Consider the following 16719-nt stretch of genomic DNA (forward strand, 5'->3'; position numbering starts at 1 on the left):
CTGCAGAGTATACCAATCAATGATAAAGTCATTTCTGTTCCTCTACTTCCACTTGACCTTCCCTCAACTCTTTTCTCTTGTTGGTCCCTCTGGCACTTGGACTTCCTAACTTGAATTTATCTTCTCAACATGCATGCTACCTACTCTCTTTTACCTATCCTGTTTCTTGTAATTAAAATGTACTCATCCAGAATCATAGTCCAATCATAGGAATCATTCCACCAAGCCTCAATGATATGTGCTCAGTCAAATGTGCCCTCTTGTGGTATACATCCTCTACTTCCTTCCATTTGTTCCCTAAACTGTGGATACTTGTTATATACTCGAGGGCACTTTTCTTGGATTTTGTCTTCTGTGAAGTCATCGACATTCCAGTTAATTCTGCTTCCTGTAATTTCTCTGTAACTATTCTTAACATCTAAAACTATGAGGGATAGGCCAAGGCAGTCTTTTCACTCCCCCATATGAGAGTATTTTAGTTTAACACCTGACAATAACATTCTTTACTGACCTTTGTTAAATGTAAACTCTCTATGGCCAGGAAATCTGTCAACAATGTATTGTAAAATTTGAGCCAGAAATCCAAATCCTACTCTCGGATAAGCAGCTGTTTACTTCCCAAAATAATTTTTCTTCTCTTCATCCCTTTCTTTCGCCGAGGACAAAAAGGGAGAAAAAAAACCTGTGCCTCTGTGGTCTAAGTTTCTTGCTCAAGACAAATCACTGTCGATACTTTTTAATTTTCTTCTCAATGTGTCATTTGTGTCCACAAAAATCACTTTCAAGTAAGTCTTTTAAAGTTCCCTGTTATGTAGCAGATACATGTCTTGAACAGATAACAGATCTCTCTGTTACTATCATCACACTGACCAAAAGTCCCCTCAATAACCCTGAGCAAGAATTCACCAATTCCTCTTCTTCTTCCTCCTTTTTCCTCTGCCCCACACTAGATGAGATGGGATGGGATGGGATAACATCTGTGGCTCAACCTCCTCACTTTTGGGAACATGATATAAGAAAGAAGCTTCTACCTCTTCACAGGATCCAGACCTTACAGAAGATTATCAAATACCCCCTTAAGAACTTTGTAAACATAATTAGTGACCAATGCTTAAAAATAACTAGAACCTAAACTAAATTTAGAACTTTCAACCCTCCAAAAGAAAAACACTCCAGTAGTCAGTCAACAAGTACTTCATAAGTGCTGATTATTTTACCAGGCATTGAGTTAAGCACCAGGGATACAAAGAAAGAAGGCAAATATAGTCCCTATCTTGAAGTAACTCACATTTACAGCCAGTTAGTGTGACTGCTGACTAGCACAGATTAGGGAAAATTCATTCAAATACATGTAAGCTGTGTAAAAAGAGGGACTGTATTTTTATACTATCTTAAAGTCTCACCATACAATGGGGTCGTTGTAAAGACTGTTCTTATACCTATGCATATGTTTTTATTTTCAGTAATGCTGTACCAAATTTAGGGACTAACAGAACGCACCCCCTTTAGATATGCAGAAGGCCTAACTCTACATTAAATACAAATAAACCTCCATTATTCTATACAAAAATTCAGGCTTTGACCTATAATCCTATTTCTAAAAGGAGATAAATGGCTAACAGAGATTACTCACTCTTAAGTAGGTACTAATAACTGACAACCAATTTCCAGTGCAGTTCTTGTCCTCCCCCTCTCAATGTGAACATATAAAAAGTGAATCTTAATTAGGAGGAAGATTTCATAGTAAGATAGAAAAACATCAATTTATATATGTCATGGCATGTATTAGTAATATGTTTAAATGTGAAACACACCTTCTCTGCAGGGCAAAGTTCATAATCAAAGAAGCCTCTCTTCATATTTATTCCTCAAAAACTAATATTACTTTAGTAATAAAGTTAAAGACCTGGGATCAAATCTGGCCTCAGACACTTAAAAGCTATATGACCCTGGCGCAAGTAAACCTTTTCCTTAAACCACTGGAGAAAGAAATAGCAAAGCACTGCAGCGTTTGTCAAGAAAACCCCATGGACAGTCCTGGCATGCTATGTGGTCGATGGGGTCATGAAAAGTCAGATACAACTGAACAAATGAAATTAAAACAAAAAACCATTTTTAATATTAAATATTAATTATTAGTTTTAATTAATAATTAAATATAATAATATTAAAATTATAAGAAAATTTTACTAGTCATGTTGAGTACTATACTTAATTTGGTACATTAAGTAAAAAAGGGACATAAATCGTCTTTTACAAAGATCTCAAATTTAACAGAGGCAGTTAGGTGTTAAAACATAATCCCAGATCTGGAATCAGGGTGACCTGGTTCAAACTTATTTCAGACACTAACTGAAGGACCCTGGGCCAGTCACTTAAGCTCTCTAAATTTCAATTTCCTCTTCTGTAAAATGTGAATAATAAAAGTACCCACCTCTGAGGACTGTAATGAGGATTCTTTCTAATTTCCAAATTAATGCTTTATTCCCTGTGTCACCTATACTTCAAATATATTATTAAATAATTTTATTAATTCTAAGACCACATCGCCAACATATGTAATTATGGATCCCAAAGTCCTGCATTTCTAAGTAACAATCATCATCCTAACTCACAGAGTTTAAATTTTTAAATTTAAGTTTAAATCAGTGTTCTAGGAATGGTACCTGGATGGTACCTGGAAATACCTAGTCTGAAGTAGAGATGGTAGAATACAAGATCCAGAGTAAGACTCCTGCCTCACTTTGTCTCTGATGGTGGGACTACATAGACTCTCCAGATCTATCTAAAGTCTAGGATGTGCCATTGTCAGATCGATTCTCTGAAGCAAAGCACTGATGCTGACAGCAGCAATTCTTCCCATCTGTTTCTGAATCCTCAAAAAATAAAACAGTGCCCCAAATAGAGAAGATGCTTCCTATTCATGAAAATTAGTTGTAGTGGACAATGACAAAATATCTTATGGATAAATTTCACTGCGACTGCAATTTATTTGAAATTAGTTTATAGTTGGTCTGAAGGCAAAACAACACTGAAATCACAAGTCTTAATTATGAGTGATATCATAACTTTTAAACTAATCTTCAGTCACAAATATTTAGGGTTTTTTATTTGCTTCATGGTCAATTTATCATGTGCATGACAGAATTTAGTTCAATAATGTGCTATACTACAGAACATGGAAGTGAATAAACAGAAACATCACAATACAGAGACAAGTGACATGAATTTTAACTATAAACATATCTATGAAAATACAGAATTGTATTGTGTCAATACAAATGTTTTAACTAAAATATTCTTGAATATTTTATTAAAAACAAAAACATTAGTAATTCTTGACAAATACGCAATTTTACAGGAACAATTTTTATGCATCTTAATTTAAATAAGAGCATAGACTTTTTTTAAATAACAATACTGAGGGGAAAGAGAGGAAGAAAGCAAAACTAAACAAATAATTGAAAATGCCATAAATCCAGCATTTTTTGAAAGAAAAACCATAGCAGAAGCAGTCCGGGACATTGGGGGGAAAAATGGTGGTGGTGATGGTAGCATTTATTTAGCACTATACAATTTGGAAAGCTGTTTACATATATTAACTCATTTGTCATCTAAAGACATGAGTTCATGTTCTAGCTTTCCAATTTATTTCCCATATTACTCTAGATAAGTGCCAAACTCTCTGGATCTTAGTTTCCTCATCTGGGAGAATGAGGTCATTACAGAAGATTATTACTAAGTATTAGAATTACTGGGAGAAAAAATTTGCTGCAAATTTCTCTGTCATATTCAAGATATGTAAGAAATTAATTCAAACACAAATGAATAAAAGCTATTGCCCAATAAATAAAAGATCAAAGTATTCAAAAGAACAAAAAAGTTTTCAAAGGAAAAAACCCCTTAATTTATTAACAATCATATGGAAAAATTCTCTAACCCACTAATAATTAAAGAAATTTAAATTAAAACAACATTAAGGTTTTATCTTTACACCTGTCAGATTAGAAAAGAGGAAAATGACAAATGGTAGACGGACTGTGGGAAAACAGGTACGCTAGTTCATTAGGGAATCAATGAAGTTGTCCAGCAGAAAGCAATTTAGAACTGTAACTAGAAAGTGACCTAATTAAGCATACCCTTTGACCCAACTATACTGCTATAACATCTATACCCAAAGGAAAGAGGAAGGGGATCTAGATGTATTAAAAACATTCAGAGCAGCTCTTTTCATGGTATCCAAAAAATTGGAAACTAAAAGTGTATCTTCTATTGGAGAATGGCAAAAAAACAAAACAACAATAAAAACCTGTGGTATGTTCATGTAATGAACTGTTACTGTAATGAAAATGTTACTATACCATAAGAAAAAATGATCAAACTTAGATAAACCTTGCATTTCTCAGAAATACCAGGATCTAACACTTAAGACGTAAATTAAAACTCTCATGATTAGAAATGCTATCCACATCTGGAGAAATAACATTATTCAATCTGAACTCAGATAAAAGCATATTATTTCTACTTTTTTGGTTGTTTTTTCTTTTTCATGATTTTCCCTTTTATTCTGATTCTTCTTTCACAACATAACTAATGTAGAAATAATATGACTGTACATATATAACCTATATCAGACTGACTGTTGTCTTGGGGAGTGAGGAGGGAAAAAAAGGAAATCCAAATCTTATAATGTTAAAAACTAATATTTATTTTTTAAAAATATTAAAAAAAAAAAAGAAATGATCAGTTGCAGAGGGCATTGGGATAAGATCTCTATGAAATGATGCATAATAAAGTGAATAGAAGTAGAACAATTTATACAATAAAAGAATGTAGAGGAAAACAACTTTGAAAGAGTTAAAAATGCTAATCAAAGCAATGGTAAATTAGAAATTCAAAAGAATGAAGATGAAACAAGTTACTGATTGAAAGATGATGAATTTTGGACATAGTTAATGTGAAAATTGGTTTTGTCAAAACTTAGACTATATAACTATCTATTAAGCACAATTATTTTTTTCTTTTTGTTTTTACCCTCCATGGAGAGTACTTGGAAGGCCAGATTAATTTTCCAAAATGTTTGTTCACTGGAAATTGATTAAAATGGGTAAGCAGGACTCTGCAGCAGTAAAAATAAAATATAGGACTTTTTTTTTTAAGAGTTACTTGGGATACTAAGAGGTTAAATAACTCTTGTTTACAACTGCACAAAGTATAATACCAAAGGTTGAACATACTACATCTCATTGCTTCTCCTTATCCTATGTTTTCTTGACTGTCTTCCTAGAATATCTGTCCTTATTTACTATATGATCCTAATTCTTCAAAAAATTTCTCATGTAGAACTCAAAATCTTTCAAAACTGAAAGTTGAAAACCATCTTTACATATAATTGAAAAAAAAATCATTAAAAAAAAATATATATATATATATTAAAGATCTTCTCATGAGTACAGCTACTAACACTGAACAGAACCTCTCTACTCTTTACCAATCATTTTCATGACTGGAGTCTTTCTAAATGCTCTGGTGTTGCCCTCTCAACAGATACAATCCCACAACAGAACACACTCTCTAGTTTGATAGGACCAGCTTGCACTTGACTAAGAAAAAGATTAGACATCATGTCACTTTTATGTCATAAAGAGCAAGAGTTGATATTTAATGGATCCTTTGGAATTATATTGTTCCAATAAAGTTAATGTCATTCAACTTTCTCATTTTACAGATTGAGAAACTGAAGCATTGAAGTGTTAACGGGGGTGGGTGGGGGGGGGGGGGGGGGGGGGGGGGGGGGGGGGGGGGGGGGGAGAATAATACAACCGCCTCAGCAATGAATGCCACTTACAAGTTCCTGTGATATATACATTGTAAATAGGTTTAGCTAAAGTCAAATTCTTAAAATTTCTTAAATTGTGGGCAGTGAGTTCTCAGAGAAACTAAAATATTTATGTAATTTTGAAGAACATAAGTAGGAATTACAACAAATGTCTCGGATAAAAGCCTCATTTCTCAAGGAGAACTGAATGAAATTCTCAAGAAGAAATGAAATGACCAAAGCATATAAACAGGCAGTTTTCAGAAGAAATCAAAACTATCTATCTATAGTCATGTGAAAAAAAATGCTCCAAATCACTACTGATTATAGAGAAATGCAAATTAAAACAACTCCAAGGTATCACCTTAAATCAACTAGTGTGATAGAAAAGGAAAATGATAATTGTTGGAATAAATGTGGGAAAATTGGGATACTACAATACTGGTGGTGGAGTTTGAGAACAAAACCAACTATTCTGGAGAATAATTTGAAACTATGCCCCAAAGGATATATCAAATTTGCAAATCCTTTGCTCTAGAAATACAACGACTAAGTCTGTATCCCAAAAAGATTGTTTTAAAAAGCAAAAGGATCTATTTGTACAAAAATATTTATATACTAGTTCTTTTGTGATAGCAAAGAATTAGAAATTGAGGGGATGCCCATCAACTGAGAAATGGCTGAACAAGCTGTGGTATCACAATTGTGATAGAATGCTAAATGCTACTGTGCTGTAAGAAACGATGAGCAGGATGATTTCAAAAATGCCTAGAAAGATTTACATGAATTGATGCAAAGTGAAGTAAGAAGAATGAGGAGAACATTGTACATAGTAATAGCAATACTGTAGAAGGAACAACTGTGAATGACTTTGCTGTTTTCAATAATACAATGATCTCAGACAATTCCAAAGGACTCAAGATGAAAAATGCCTTCTTCCCTCAGGAGAAAGAATTAGTGGGAGTCTGAATATAGATTAAAGCATACTATTTTTCACTTTCACTATTTCTTTCATGTTTTTGGTCTGTCTTCTTTCACAACAGAACTATTATGAAAACATACTTGCACGCTTTTATAACCAATATAAAATAGCATAAATTTTCCCTAGGAAGAGTGAAAGGAAAAAGGGAGAGAATTTGGAATTCAAAATCTTAAAAAAAAAAAGTTAAAAATTGTGTTTATAAGATAATGATAAATGTTGGAGGAGATATAGGAAAACTGGGACACTAATACATTGTTGGTGGAGCTATTAACTAATCCAAACCACTCTGAAGAGCAACTGGAGGAGCAATTGCTGGAGAGCAACTATGCCCAAAAGGCCATCAAACTGTGTAGCAAGTATATATATATATATATATATATATATATATATGCATATTTTGGATCTAACATTTTTATCATGTTCAACATATATTGGATTACATACTATCTAGGAGAGGGGGTGGGGAAAGGGAAAAAAAATTGGAATACAAGGTTTATCAAGGGTCAATGTTGTTAATCTTCAATTAAAAAAAAACAAACTGTGCGTATCCTTTGATCCAGCAGTGCCTCTACTGGGCTTGTCTCAAAGAGATCATTTAAAAAGGGAAAAGGACCTACATGTGCAAAACTGTAGCAGCAACTGGGAACTGGGTGAATACCCATCAGTTGGAGAACAGCTGAATTAGTTATGGTATATGAATGCTATAGAATATTATTGTTCTGCCTGGAGATTTTCATGAACTGATGCTAAATGAAGTGAGCAAAAACCAAAAACACACTGTACATAGCAACAAGAAGCCAATTCCAATAGACGTGATGGAGAGAGCCATCTGCATCAAGAAAAAGTACTGTGGAGAATGAATGTGGCTCACAACATAGTATTTTCACCATTTTGTTGTTGTTGTTTGCTTGCTCTTTTTTTTTCTTCCTCTTTTTCCTTTTTGATCTAATTTTTCTTGGATAGAATGATAAATGTGGAAATATATTTGGAAGAAGTACACATGTTTAACCCATACTAGATTATTTGCTGTCTGAGGAAGAGGGATGGGGGAAAGGGAGGAAGAAAAATTTGGAACATAAGATTTTGCAAGAGTGAATTTGTTGAAAACTATTTTTGCATGTATTTTTGGGGAAAAAAACTATTATAAAAAATTTAGTAGCAAAAAAAAAATTCTCAAAATATAAAAAAGTACCATGATTTATTTAGTAAGTTCAAGCAAATAATACACTTCTTTGTTAATTTAGGAATCATTGTAAATCATATTTTTGTGGGATGATAGCTACTAAAATCACGAATTGAAATACATGGAACCATCTTTGCATTGATTTATCACAAAGTGTTAAAAACAAAAAACTTTTTAAATAAGTTACATTATTATCATTAAAGATATTATTAATATTTTTGGTGAGTACAAAAGTTTTTGTACCATTAAAATAAATTGTCAAAAATTTTTAAATTGTCTTTACATGTAACTGAAAAAATATTTTAAAAAAGAGAAAACATGAATAAACAGGAACCTAGGTTTCATAAAAATGTTTCTGATAGGCTTACAAAGATTAATCATCAAAACCTGCTCCATTCTTCCTAAATTTTGTTTACTAAACACTTCGGGGAAAAAAAAAGAATCAACAAAAATACAAATTTATTTCCTAATATACATTTTTTAAACTTATATCAACAATGTTTTTACAGAGTTCCAATCCTAAGGGAAAAAAAATCAAATTTAAGCAAAGAATTTATTCTGATCCTGTAAGTAACTGAACGTAGTAGCAAGTATAAAATGAGGTCAAATTACTTTAGACTGAAAAATGTAACTCATTTTCAATGACTATAGATGCTCAAAATTTTAAATGACAATTTTAATATAAATATAGCTTTAAATGGTTCATGTAATTCACTTAAGAAAAGTTACTAAAAAAAGTAAACTTCTGTTTACTCAGATGTCGAAGAATAGGCTCAATCAATTCTAGAACCACCAATTCCCTATGTTCTAAAAGTATCAAAAGGAATGGTATTGTTTAATAATGAACTTTTGCTAGTAAAGTCATATCAAAACAAAAGTAATATGTAGTATTTTCACCATTAGTTCATACAATCTCATATCTTTTGACTTAAAAACACAAAACATACATGTTACTTATATGCAATATAAATTCAATATAAAGTTTGAAATTATTACACTTTAAAAGTGTCTTGTCTACAAATTAGGTTTGGAAGCATGTACCCTGAAGACAGCATTTATACAAGAGGATTTCAAGATAACTTAATACCCAAGTGCCTAAAAAAAAAAAAAACAAGCTATTCAAGTTTCATAGGTTATTAAGAAGCTCAAGGCATTGGGAGCATTTTCTATGATACTAACTAAAGCCAAATTCAGATTGGGCTTTTTAATAGTGTATATAGAAATAGTTGGTGACTTTCAATTCCTCATAAAACTATAGTACTTGGAGCTGGAGGGGACCTTAAGACAAAATCTAATCCACTCCGTCATTTAATGATAAGGACATCAGGCCCAAAAAAGTACAGTGGGAGCTCCCCCCAAAAAATTCAAAAAAGGCAGAACAGAACTGGTACTTCACATCTAAGTTTTTGCATCTCTGTTATTAGAGCTAAGAAGTCAGGGGAGGAAACCAAAGGCCGGAGCAATCAGCTGACTTGTTTAAAGTCACAAATAAATGGGGGAGGAGGGAAGGAAATCTGGTACCACAGAGAAAATTATCTTCCAGTAATGTCATGTTCGGCACCCTCTTGTGAGAACTTCTGATTTATGGAGTTCTGTAAGTTCAACCAACCTTGCTAGAAATCTTGCGTACTTTAAAGTGAGGGCAGCTAGGTTGAGACATTTTCCTCTGGCTACTTTCAGTGGGGAACTAAGCTATCTTTCACTTCACTTCACTTCGAAATTTATTATTAAACTTTTTTTGTGTTGGCTTATTTGTTTGCATGTCTTATTTCCCATTAGTCTGCAGTTTCCATGAAAGCAGGGAACAAGTTTGTTCCACTCACTTTGTATCTTCCACAGCCTCTAATACTGCATCTGGAATCTTCCTGACACTGTCAGTTTTTTGAATTATATCTTAACCCTAGATTTTTAGATCCAAGGAGAACCTCAGAAACAAACCAAAAAAAAAAGGGGGGGCCATGGGTATTCTACATGGATGCTACAGGGGTCCTGGTCAAGTCTAAGAGGAGTCAAGGGCATGGTCAGTATAGATGGATACTCAAAACTTGAACAGTTTTAAGGAAAAAAACCAACAACACCCCAAACCTTTAAGTCTTACATTTGAGTCCATAAACTAGCACATTTTTATTTTGCTAAGGCCTTATTTACAGTAAGAAATAGTATTTTACAGAGTTTTAAGATTTGCAAAGTGCTTTACAAATATTATCTCTTTTTATTTTCACAAAAACCCTTAGATGTAGGTACTATTTTTATCTCCATTATACTGAAGCAGACAGAGTTTAAGTGACTTGGCCAAGGTCACACAGCTAGAAGGGATCCAGGCCCAAATCTGAATTCAATTCTTCATAACTCCAGTCACTGGATCCAATGCCATATCTGGCTTCCTTGGGGAAAGAATTAATCTACATTTAATCTAAATACATTTTCCAAAATAATAAAATTTATTTTTAAATGCCAGAATATGTTAAAAACAACAACAATAACAACAATTTTAGTGGAAATCTCTCTAAAATGTGTTACATACTTTCTTTTCTTCTTAAACAAAAAATTGAATGCTAAGCAATTATAATGACCAAGCTTCTCTCCATAGAAGAGACTTTGCTATCTTTGAAGGGGTGGGAGGAAACTATGGGTATATACATAATGTCAGATTCTCCTAATACCAATCAGTACATATTTAGTAGTTATATGCCACATTGAGCAAACAGTTCACACCCTTCCAGGAGCAGACATTAAGAAGGGGTTAAAAATAAATTACAGCCAAAGTAACTGGAAAAAGCACTAGAAGTTAGAAGCATAAGGAAATGCATTACATGAAGAAGGGGGATTTTGAGCTGAGCTTTATTGAGATCTGGAAAATCAGATAATAAATCTTATTAAATACCTCTTACCTTTGAATAGTGCTGTGCCAGGTGCTAGATATAAAGTCAGTTTTGAAAATCACTGTCCTCAAGGAGCTTACCTTCTACTAGATACAATGGATAAGAAAAATAAATAGGATCTGGGTAAGAGATTGAGAGGTTCTTCTATGAAATCAAAGCCATGATCACTCCACTGAAGGGCCCTTTTGACTACTTAAAAGTCTTTTATCAGCTTTGTTTCAGACGGATGGGATTCCTAGATAAGTGATCAGTTACTCTGTTTATCTGCATAATTAATAAAGATTTTTAGTGTTAAAGCTTATCAATAGTATTTCTTTACAATATCTGTGAAACATTTAAGTGTTACTTTCCAAAAATCACTCTCATGAAAAATGTCAATGGCTTTCCCAAGTAAAGATGAGGAAAGGGATTTTACATCAAAGTAAAAGTTGCTAAATAACATTCTAAAATAATAACCAATTTAAAAGCATGTTTTGATAAGTTTATATTTTCTTCTGGCATAATGGTAACATCTGACCTACTGCCTTGACTGCCGTCACATGAAGCCTCAACCTCAAATTCAGACACTCAAACAAGCAGCTCTTCCCTCTCAAAGTAACTTATGAACAGCAGGGATACACTGTACATTTCCTATTCCCTTGAGCCAATCACTTCTCAGGATGCATCGACCCACAGACTCAAAAACATGTTCGCCAATAGCATTATGACTGGAGGTGGGACTTCCGCTATCATTTTAGTCTGAACTCTCCTTGGATTTTATGGAAGCGCTTACTCTTAGTAGTGAAAGATCCCTCAGACTTCAAGTTCAGTTTCAGGCGGACACAGAAGAATGGCCGCGACGTTGGCGGCCGAGCTGCGAATGAACCTCAGAGCGGCCTCGGACGCACTGCCCAAACAAACCGAGAGGGGGGGGGGCTCGTGTCCCCTTATAAAAAGCCCCCCCCCCCCCCCCCCCCCCCCCCCCCCCCCCCCCCCCCCCCCCCCCACAAAACTGGCCGCCCGGCTCCCGGGAGAGCTTCGGGGGGCCGAGCGCGGTGATTAGGCGGATCGCCTCCGAGCCCTGCTCAGCGCCCAGCCCCGAAGGTCACGCCACAGGGCCTGGGCTAGACCGGGGAAGGTTCGACACATCCCTACCTACGTCTCCCTTCAGCCTTTGCTTCCCACAGTCCTTTCCGAGCGAGCATGAAATAACTTTCTAGTTTCGCCTGCAAACTCTCACGTATGTGCCACACACTGACAAGACTAACTCAATTATCGAATGATTCACAACTTCTCAATATTCGACAAGATAAATCTGGGCTTAAAAATTTATTCTGAATAGAAAAAACGTTAAATTTAGCGATGAGATTCTGGGATCTGGGATCTTTTTGAGAGTTCTACAATTACCTTTTTTTTGCCCCCAGGATCGGTCAATTTAGTGAGCCATTTTTCCAGATTAAATGTAATTTTAGCTTTTATACTACGGCTTTGGTAAGCCTTTTCTTTATTCTTCAACGTAGAACCTGTTGCTATTAGAAAAGTAACTACTACAGAACTCGACCCCAGGTGAAAAGGGTTCCACACACACACACACACACACACACACACACACACACACACACACACACAGCCAGGGGGGCGGGGGGGGAGGGGGAGAAGAGATTTATTCGCATTGATGTCACCGAAATGCATTCTATTTCGCTCCGAAGCTATTTTTACCAAGTCCACCCAAACCTCCCCAAATCCTGGATATAAAAAGTCCGACTGAAAATTCAATATAATCACCAGGAAAAGCGAAAGTTGCAGAGAGAAAGCCCTAATTTGCGAGGCGAGGGGGGAAAGGCCCCCGAAGGAGGGAGGCGGCCCGGGAGGCCCGGGCGCTCCAGGACTCTCTCCAGGAGGCGCCCTCCCTTCTGGTCCCCACGCCCCGGGCTCGCACTGCCCCGGGGGCCCGGCTCACGGCCTCCTCTCCCCAGAGGCCCAGCGCAGCAAACTTTCGGTCCCAATCCCCGTCCCCAGGGCACCGTCTCCTCTCCCTCTCTCAGTCCCCAGCATCTCCGATTTCGGACGACATTTTGCGGATCCGGAAAGGAGGAAAAGGGGTGCGATTTCCCAAACCCCACCAGCTCAACTCCGGGGAGCCCGGGAGACACCCCCCCCCAGTCCCGCCCCGGGCGTTCGGGCCAATTAAATCTTTCTCCCGTTCCGAGAGCAGGGGTTCCCTCTCAGATTGGGTGGGTGCCACTGAGCCAGCGTCGATGGCACGGCCAGGGCGGGGGCGATGCCAGGGGAGTTGAGAGGGGGCGCTCGGATGCCAAGGAAGAAGGGGGAGCCTGGCAAGGGAGAGGCGAAGCGAGCCAATGGAGCACAGATGCCCGGGGAGAGGAGGGGGCGCTGTGATGCCAGGGGAGCGAGGCGGGGTGGGGGTGCCCGGAGCCTAGCCGGAGGGGGCGCTGGTGCCAGGCATGGGGGAGGGGCGGGCGTGGGGGCAGGGAAGGGGCCCCCCCGGGGCGGGGGGCCCTTACCTTGATGTGGAAGCGGATGAGGGCCAGTCGGATGCAGTGGGCCATGCAGACGGGCGGCAGGAACCAGACCTTGGGCGGCGGGGTCCCCTTGTTCTGGACGTGGCTGACGATCTGCTGGGCCGTCTGGCGCTCGTTGCCCTGGCGCTTCACCCACTCGTGCAGCCGGGCCTTCTCCAGGGCCCCGTTGAAGAAGACGAAGAGCTCGATGTTGCCGTTGAAGCAGGCCTTGGCCAGGGCCGCCAGGTAGCCCAGCATGTGGTTCCACTGGCCGCCGCTCACCCAGTCCGTGTAGAAGCCGCCGTAGAGACGGTGCAGGCAGTTGTCCGCGTCGATGAGGAGGCGCAACGGGGTCTGGGGGGGCCGCTGGCGGCCGCCGCCCACCAGGCTGCCCCGGGCCAGCTTCTGCAGCTCCACCGGGACCACAGCGCTCGGGCAGTGTTTCTCGATGTAATCCTGGAAGCCCTGGACTCCCATGGCGGCGGCGGCGGCGGCGGCGGCGCGGGAGGAGGAGTGGGAGCGGGAGCAGGAGAGGCGGCGGCAGCGATGAGGTGAAGTTAGCAGGCCGGCCGGTGGCGGCGGCAGCAGCGGCGGCGGCGGCGGCGGCGGGCGGAGGTCCCTGGCGGAGGCTGCCCTTCCCCCTCCCCTCGCCCGCTCCTCTCCCTCAGCCCGGCGGGCGGCAGCGGCAGCGGCAGCGGCGGCGGCTCGGCTGGACTGGCTGGTGTCCGTCCCCTTCCTTCCCTCCCTCCCTCCCTCCCCGGGAGCTCCCCCCTTCGGTCTCCGGTGGTGGCGGCGGCGGGGGCGGCTGGTAAATGGGGCGGGGGAGGATGAGGGGGGGGGGGGGGCGCGGGGGGGGGGGGGGGGGGGGGGGGGGGGGGGGGGGCGGGGGGGGGGGGGGGGGGGGGGGGGGGGGGGGGGGGGGGGGGGGTGGCTGGTGGGTCGTCGGGGGCTGAGCCGGGCAGGCGGCGGTGTCTAGGGGGGAGTAGTATGAGTCGGGGGGGCGCTCATGGCTGCTGCGGCCGCCATGTGCTACTGCCTCACAGGGCCATGGCTGGGGAGGGATCTGCCGCCGCCGCCGCTGCTGCTGCTGCTGGTGGTGGTGGTGGTGGTGGTGGTGGTGCTGCTGCTGCTGCTGTTACTGCTGCCGCTGCTGCTGCTGCTCCTCCCGCTGCTGCTGCTTCTGCCGCTGCCAGAGGGAGGGAGGGGGCGAGGGCGGAGGAGGAGGAGAGGAGAGGAGGAGGAAGAGGAGGAGGAGGAGAGGAGAGGAGGAGGAGGAGGAGGAAAGGAGGAGGAGGAGGGTGGTGTGTGGCGGCGAGCGGGGGAGCGCTGACGTACAGCCCGCCGCCGCACGGGAAGGAGACCCTGCAGGGGCCGGCGGAAGAGGCGGTGCCTGGGGCTGGAGTGGGAGTGAGGCTGAGGGGGGAGTGAGGACAGGCCCCGAGCTGGGCCCAGCGGAGCCCGACTAGGCCCGCTCCTCAGCCCCAGGCAGAGCGGACGCACGGGCGGCTGGAAGACAGGCTCCCCCTCGACGCGGTCACACCCCACCCCCAACTCCCAATGGATGGACGGACGAGGGGGAGGGAGGGAGATAAGCCGGGCTGAGACTCCCTAGCGAACTGTCCCCTCCCTCCACCGCCGTTAGCTGGCCACCAGGAGGCCGTGAGGCCTGAGGCCTGGGATGCTGGGGCCGGTTGCATCATGGAGCATGCGCCATGGGCCAAGGGGCTGTTAAAGGGCTGGGGGGGGGGGGGGGGGGGGGGGGGGGGAAGGGAGGAGGGGAAAGCACAGGCCGAAAGCCTGGGTCAAGGGTGAAGGGGAAGGGCGAAGTCGGGGAGGGAGCATGCGTCCGTGCGAAGTGCGTGGAAGAAAGGGCGGGAGGGCCCGGAGATTCTGGGCTACCCGCGGTTCGGGAAAGGGGCGCGGCGGGAGAGGAGGGAGGGACAGGGCCGCGTTAGGGGTCTGGTGCCGGGGGGCCGCCCCTGGAGCGAGGCGGCGCGATTCATGCTCGGGTCCCTCACGCCTCGGGGATTACCAAAGTTCACTGGGGATGCAAATGACTTTTGGGCCGCACGCGGACGTCAGCCTGCCCACGTCCCGTTCCCTACCCCACTGGCCTCCTGACACTTTTTTTCCCTTCCAAAAATGGAGATGGAGGCTGGTCCTCTCCTTTGCTCCGCTCAGGCGCGGTGGGGGAGGGGCGGCGGGATCTCTGTTCGCCTTACGAGGGAGGTGTCAGAACCAAAGCGCCGCGATCCCCGCCTCCCGGGAAAGGCCGCGGGCCCGCCGGGGGCCTTCCTGCGCCGGAGAGCCCGGGGTCGGCTGTGCTCGAAGGCGCCGGGGAACGGGCCGCGCCTAAGGGAAGCCATCGCCCCTACGCTATGCCCGCGCTTTTTCCTGAAAACTACGGTGCTCCAACTTTCACCGCGAACAGATACCCGGTGATAGCAAAGCCCACTGCCTGTTGTCAGCGCCGAGGAGACTGCGCTTTACCGGCATTGGCGCTCTCGGAAATTAGCCCCGAGCCGCGGTGGCGATTTAAGTAAGGCGGCCCCGGATTGAGTAGTGCTGCTCCCTAAAAACTCCCGCTGGGGCATTTAGAAGCCGGGTGTGCAGAGGAAACTATTGCGAGCCTCAGGCTTTTCTCTCGCACCTGTCCGAGGGAGTGCCTAATCACTTAAGCATTGCATGGGAGATGGGAAGCAGCCTCTAAGCGGCTGGGTATGAACCCTGGGGTAGTAACACTCTGCTGTGGCCCCCACCAATTTAAGAAATATTTTGCATATGACAAGTCTGAGTTAGTGCAAATATTTATCCCCATTTTATAAGTGGCAAAACTGAGTTTCTTGCAACAACTAATAAAAGAGCTGTGATCCAGAACCATGTTTCTTTACTCAAAAAATTAGTTCTTCCTTGACGCTATGCTTTTTCTATCAGAAAAGTAGCAAACTTTTATAATACTATTTTTTGAAGTTTTTTGCCTACTTTTCCTGACCCTTACAACAAAACTAAGGTGAGCAAGTGAAGCGTACAAGAGAGGACGCAATTTAAAGCCCAGAAGGTATAAAAGGAGTTTTATAGTCACAGAATCAGTAAATGACAGTCGGGAATCATTCACCTATTCATTCATTCATTCAATGTTCTAACTCCTTAAAGAGCACTTCTAGATATTAGGGAAGATTGGGGGGAAGTTCAGATAAGATTAGAGATTTCTAAAACACTGTGATATGTATGTTTGTATGGGTGCTGGTGGATTGAAGAAACCTTTCAACCAGAAAGCCCGAGAAAATCAAAGTAGGTGACACTTCAAACAATGAATAAACCCAACCACTGTCACCATTTCAATGACCACTACC

At 42.0% G+C, this 16719-nt stretch overlaps 1 protein-coding gene across 8 annotated transcripts in view; it reads right to left on the bottom strand.

The window, feature by feature from the left end:
- Positions 1-14197, bottom strand: part of FAM120A (family with sequence similarity 120A) — a 151709-nt gene extending 137512 nt beyond the window's left edge. For 2 of the 8 annotated variants that reach the window (XM_031956883.1, XM_031956829.1), the window contains exon 1: positions 13370-14187. In XM_031956883.1, coding sequence (XP_031812743.1) covers positions 13370-13843 — 474 coding nt within the window. In that variant the 5' untranslated portion in view covers positions 13844-14187. Of the gene's footprint in view, positions 1-12629; positions 12758-13369 lie in introns of those variants that run through there. The other 6 variants (XM_031956849.1, XM_031956838.1, XM_031956856.1 and 3 more) reach the window with 5 other exon arrangements.
- Positions 14198-16719: the final 2522 nt, after the last annotated feature.

This window comes from Sarcophilus harrisii, chromosome 1 (assembly GCF_902635505.1).
Source record: "Sarcophilus harrisii chromosome 1, mSarHar1.11, whole genome shotgun sequence".
Lineage (NCBI taxonomy): Eukaryota > Metazoa > Chordata > Mammalia > Dasyuromorphia > Dasyuridae > Sarcophilus > Sarcophilus harrisii.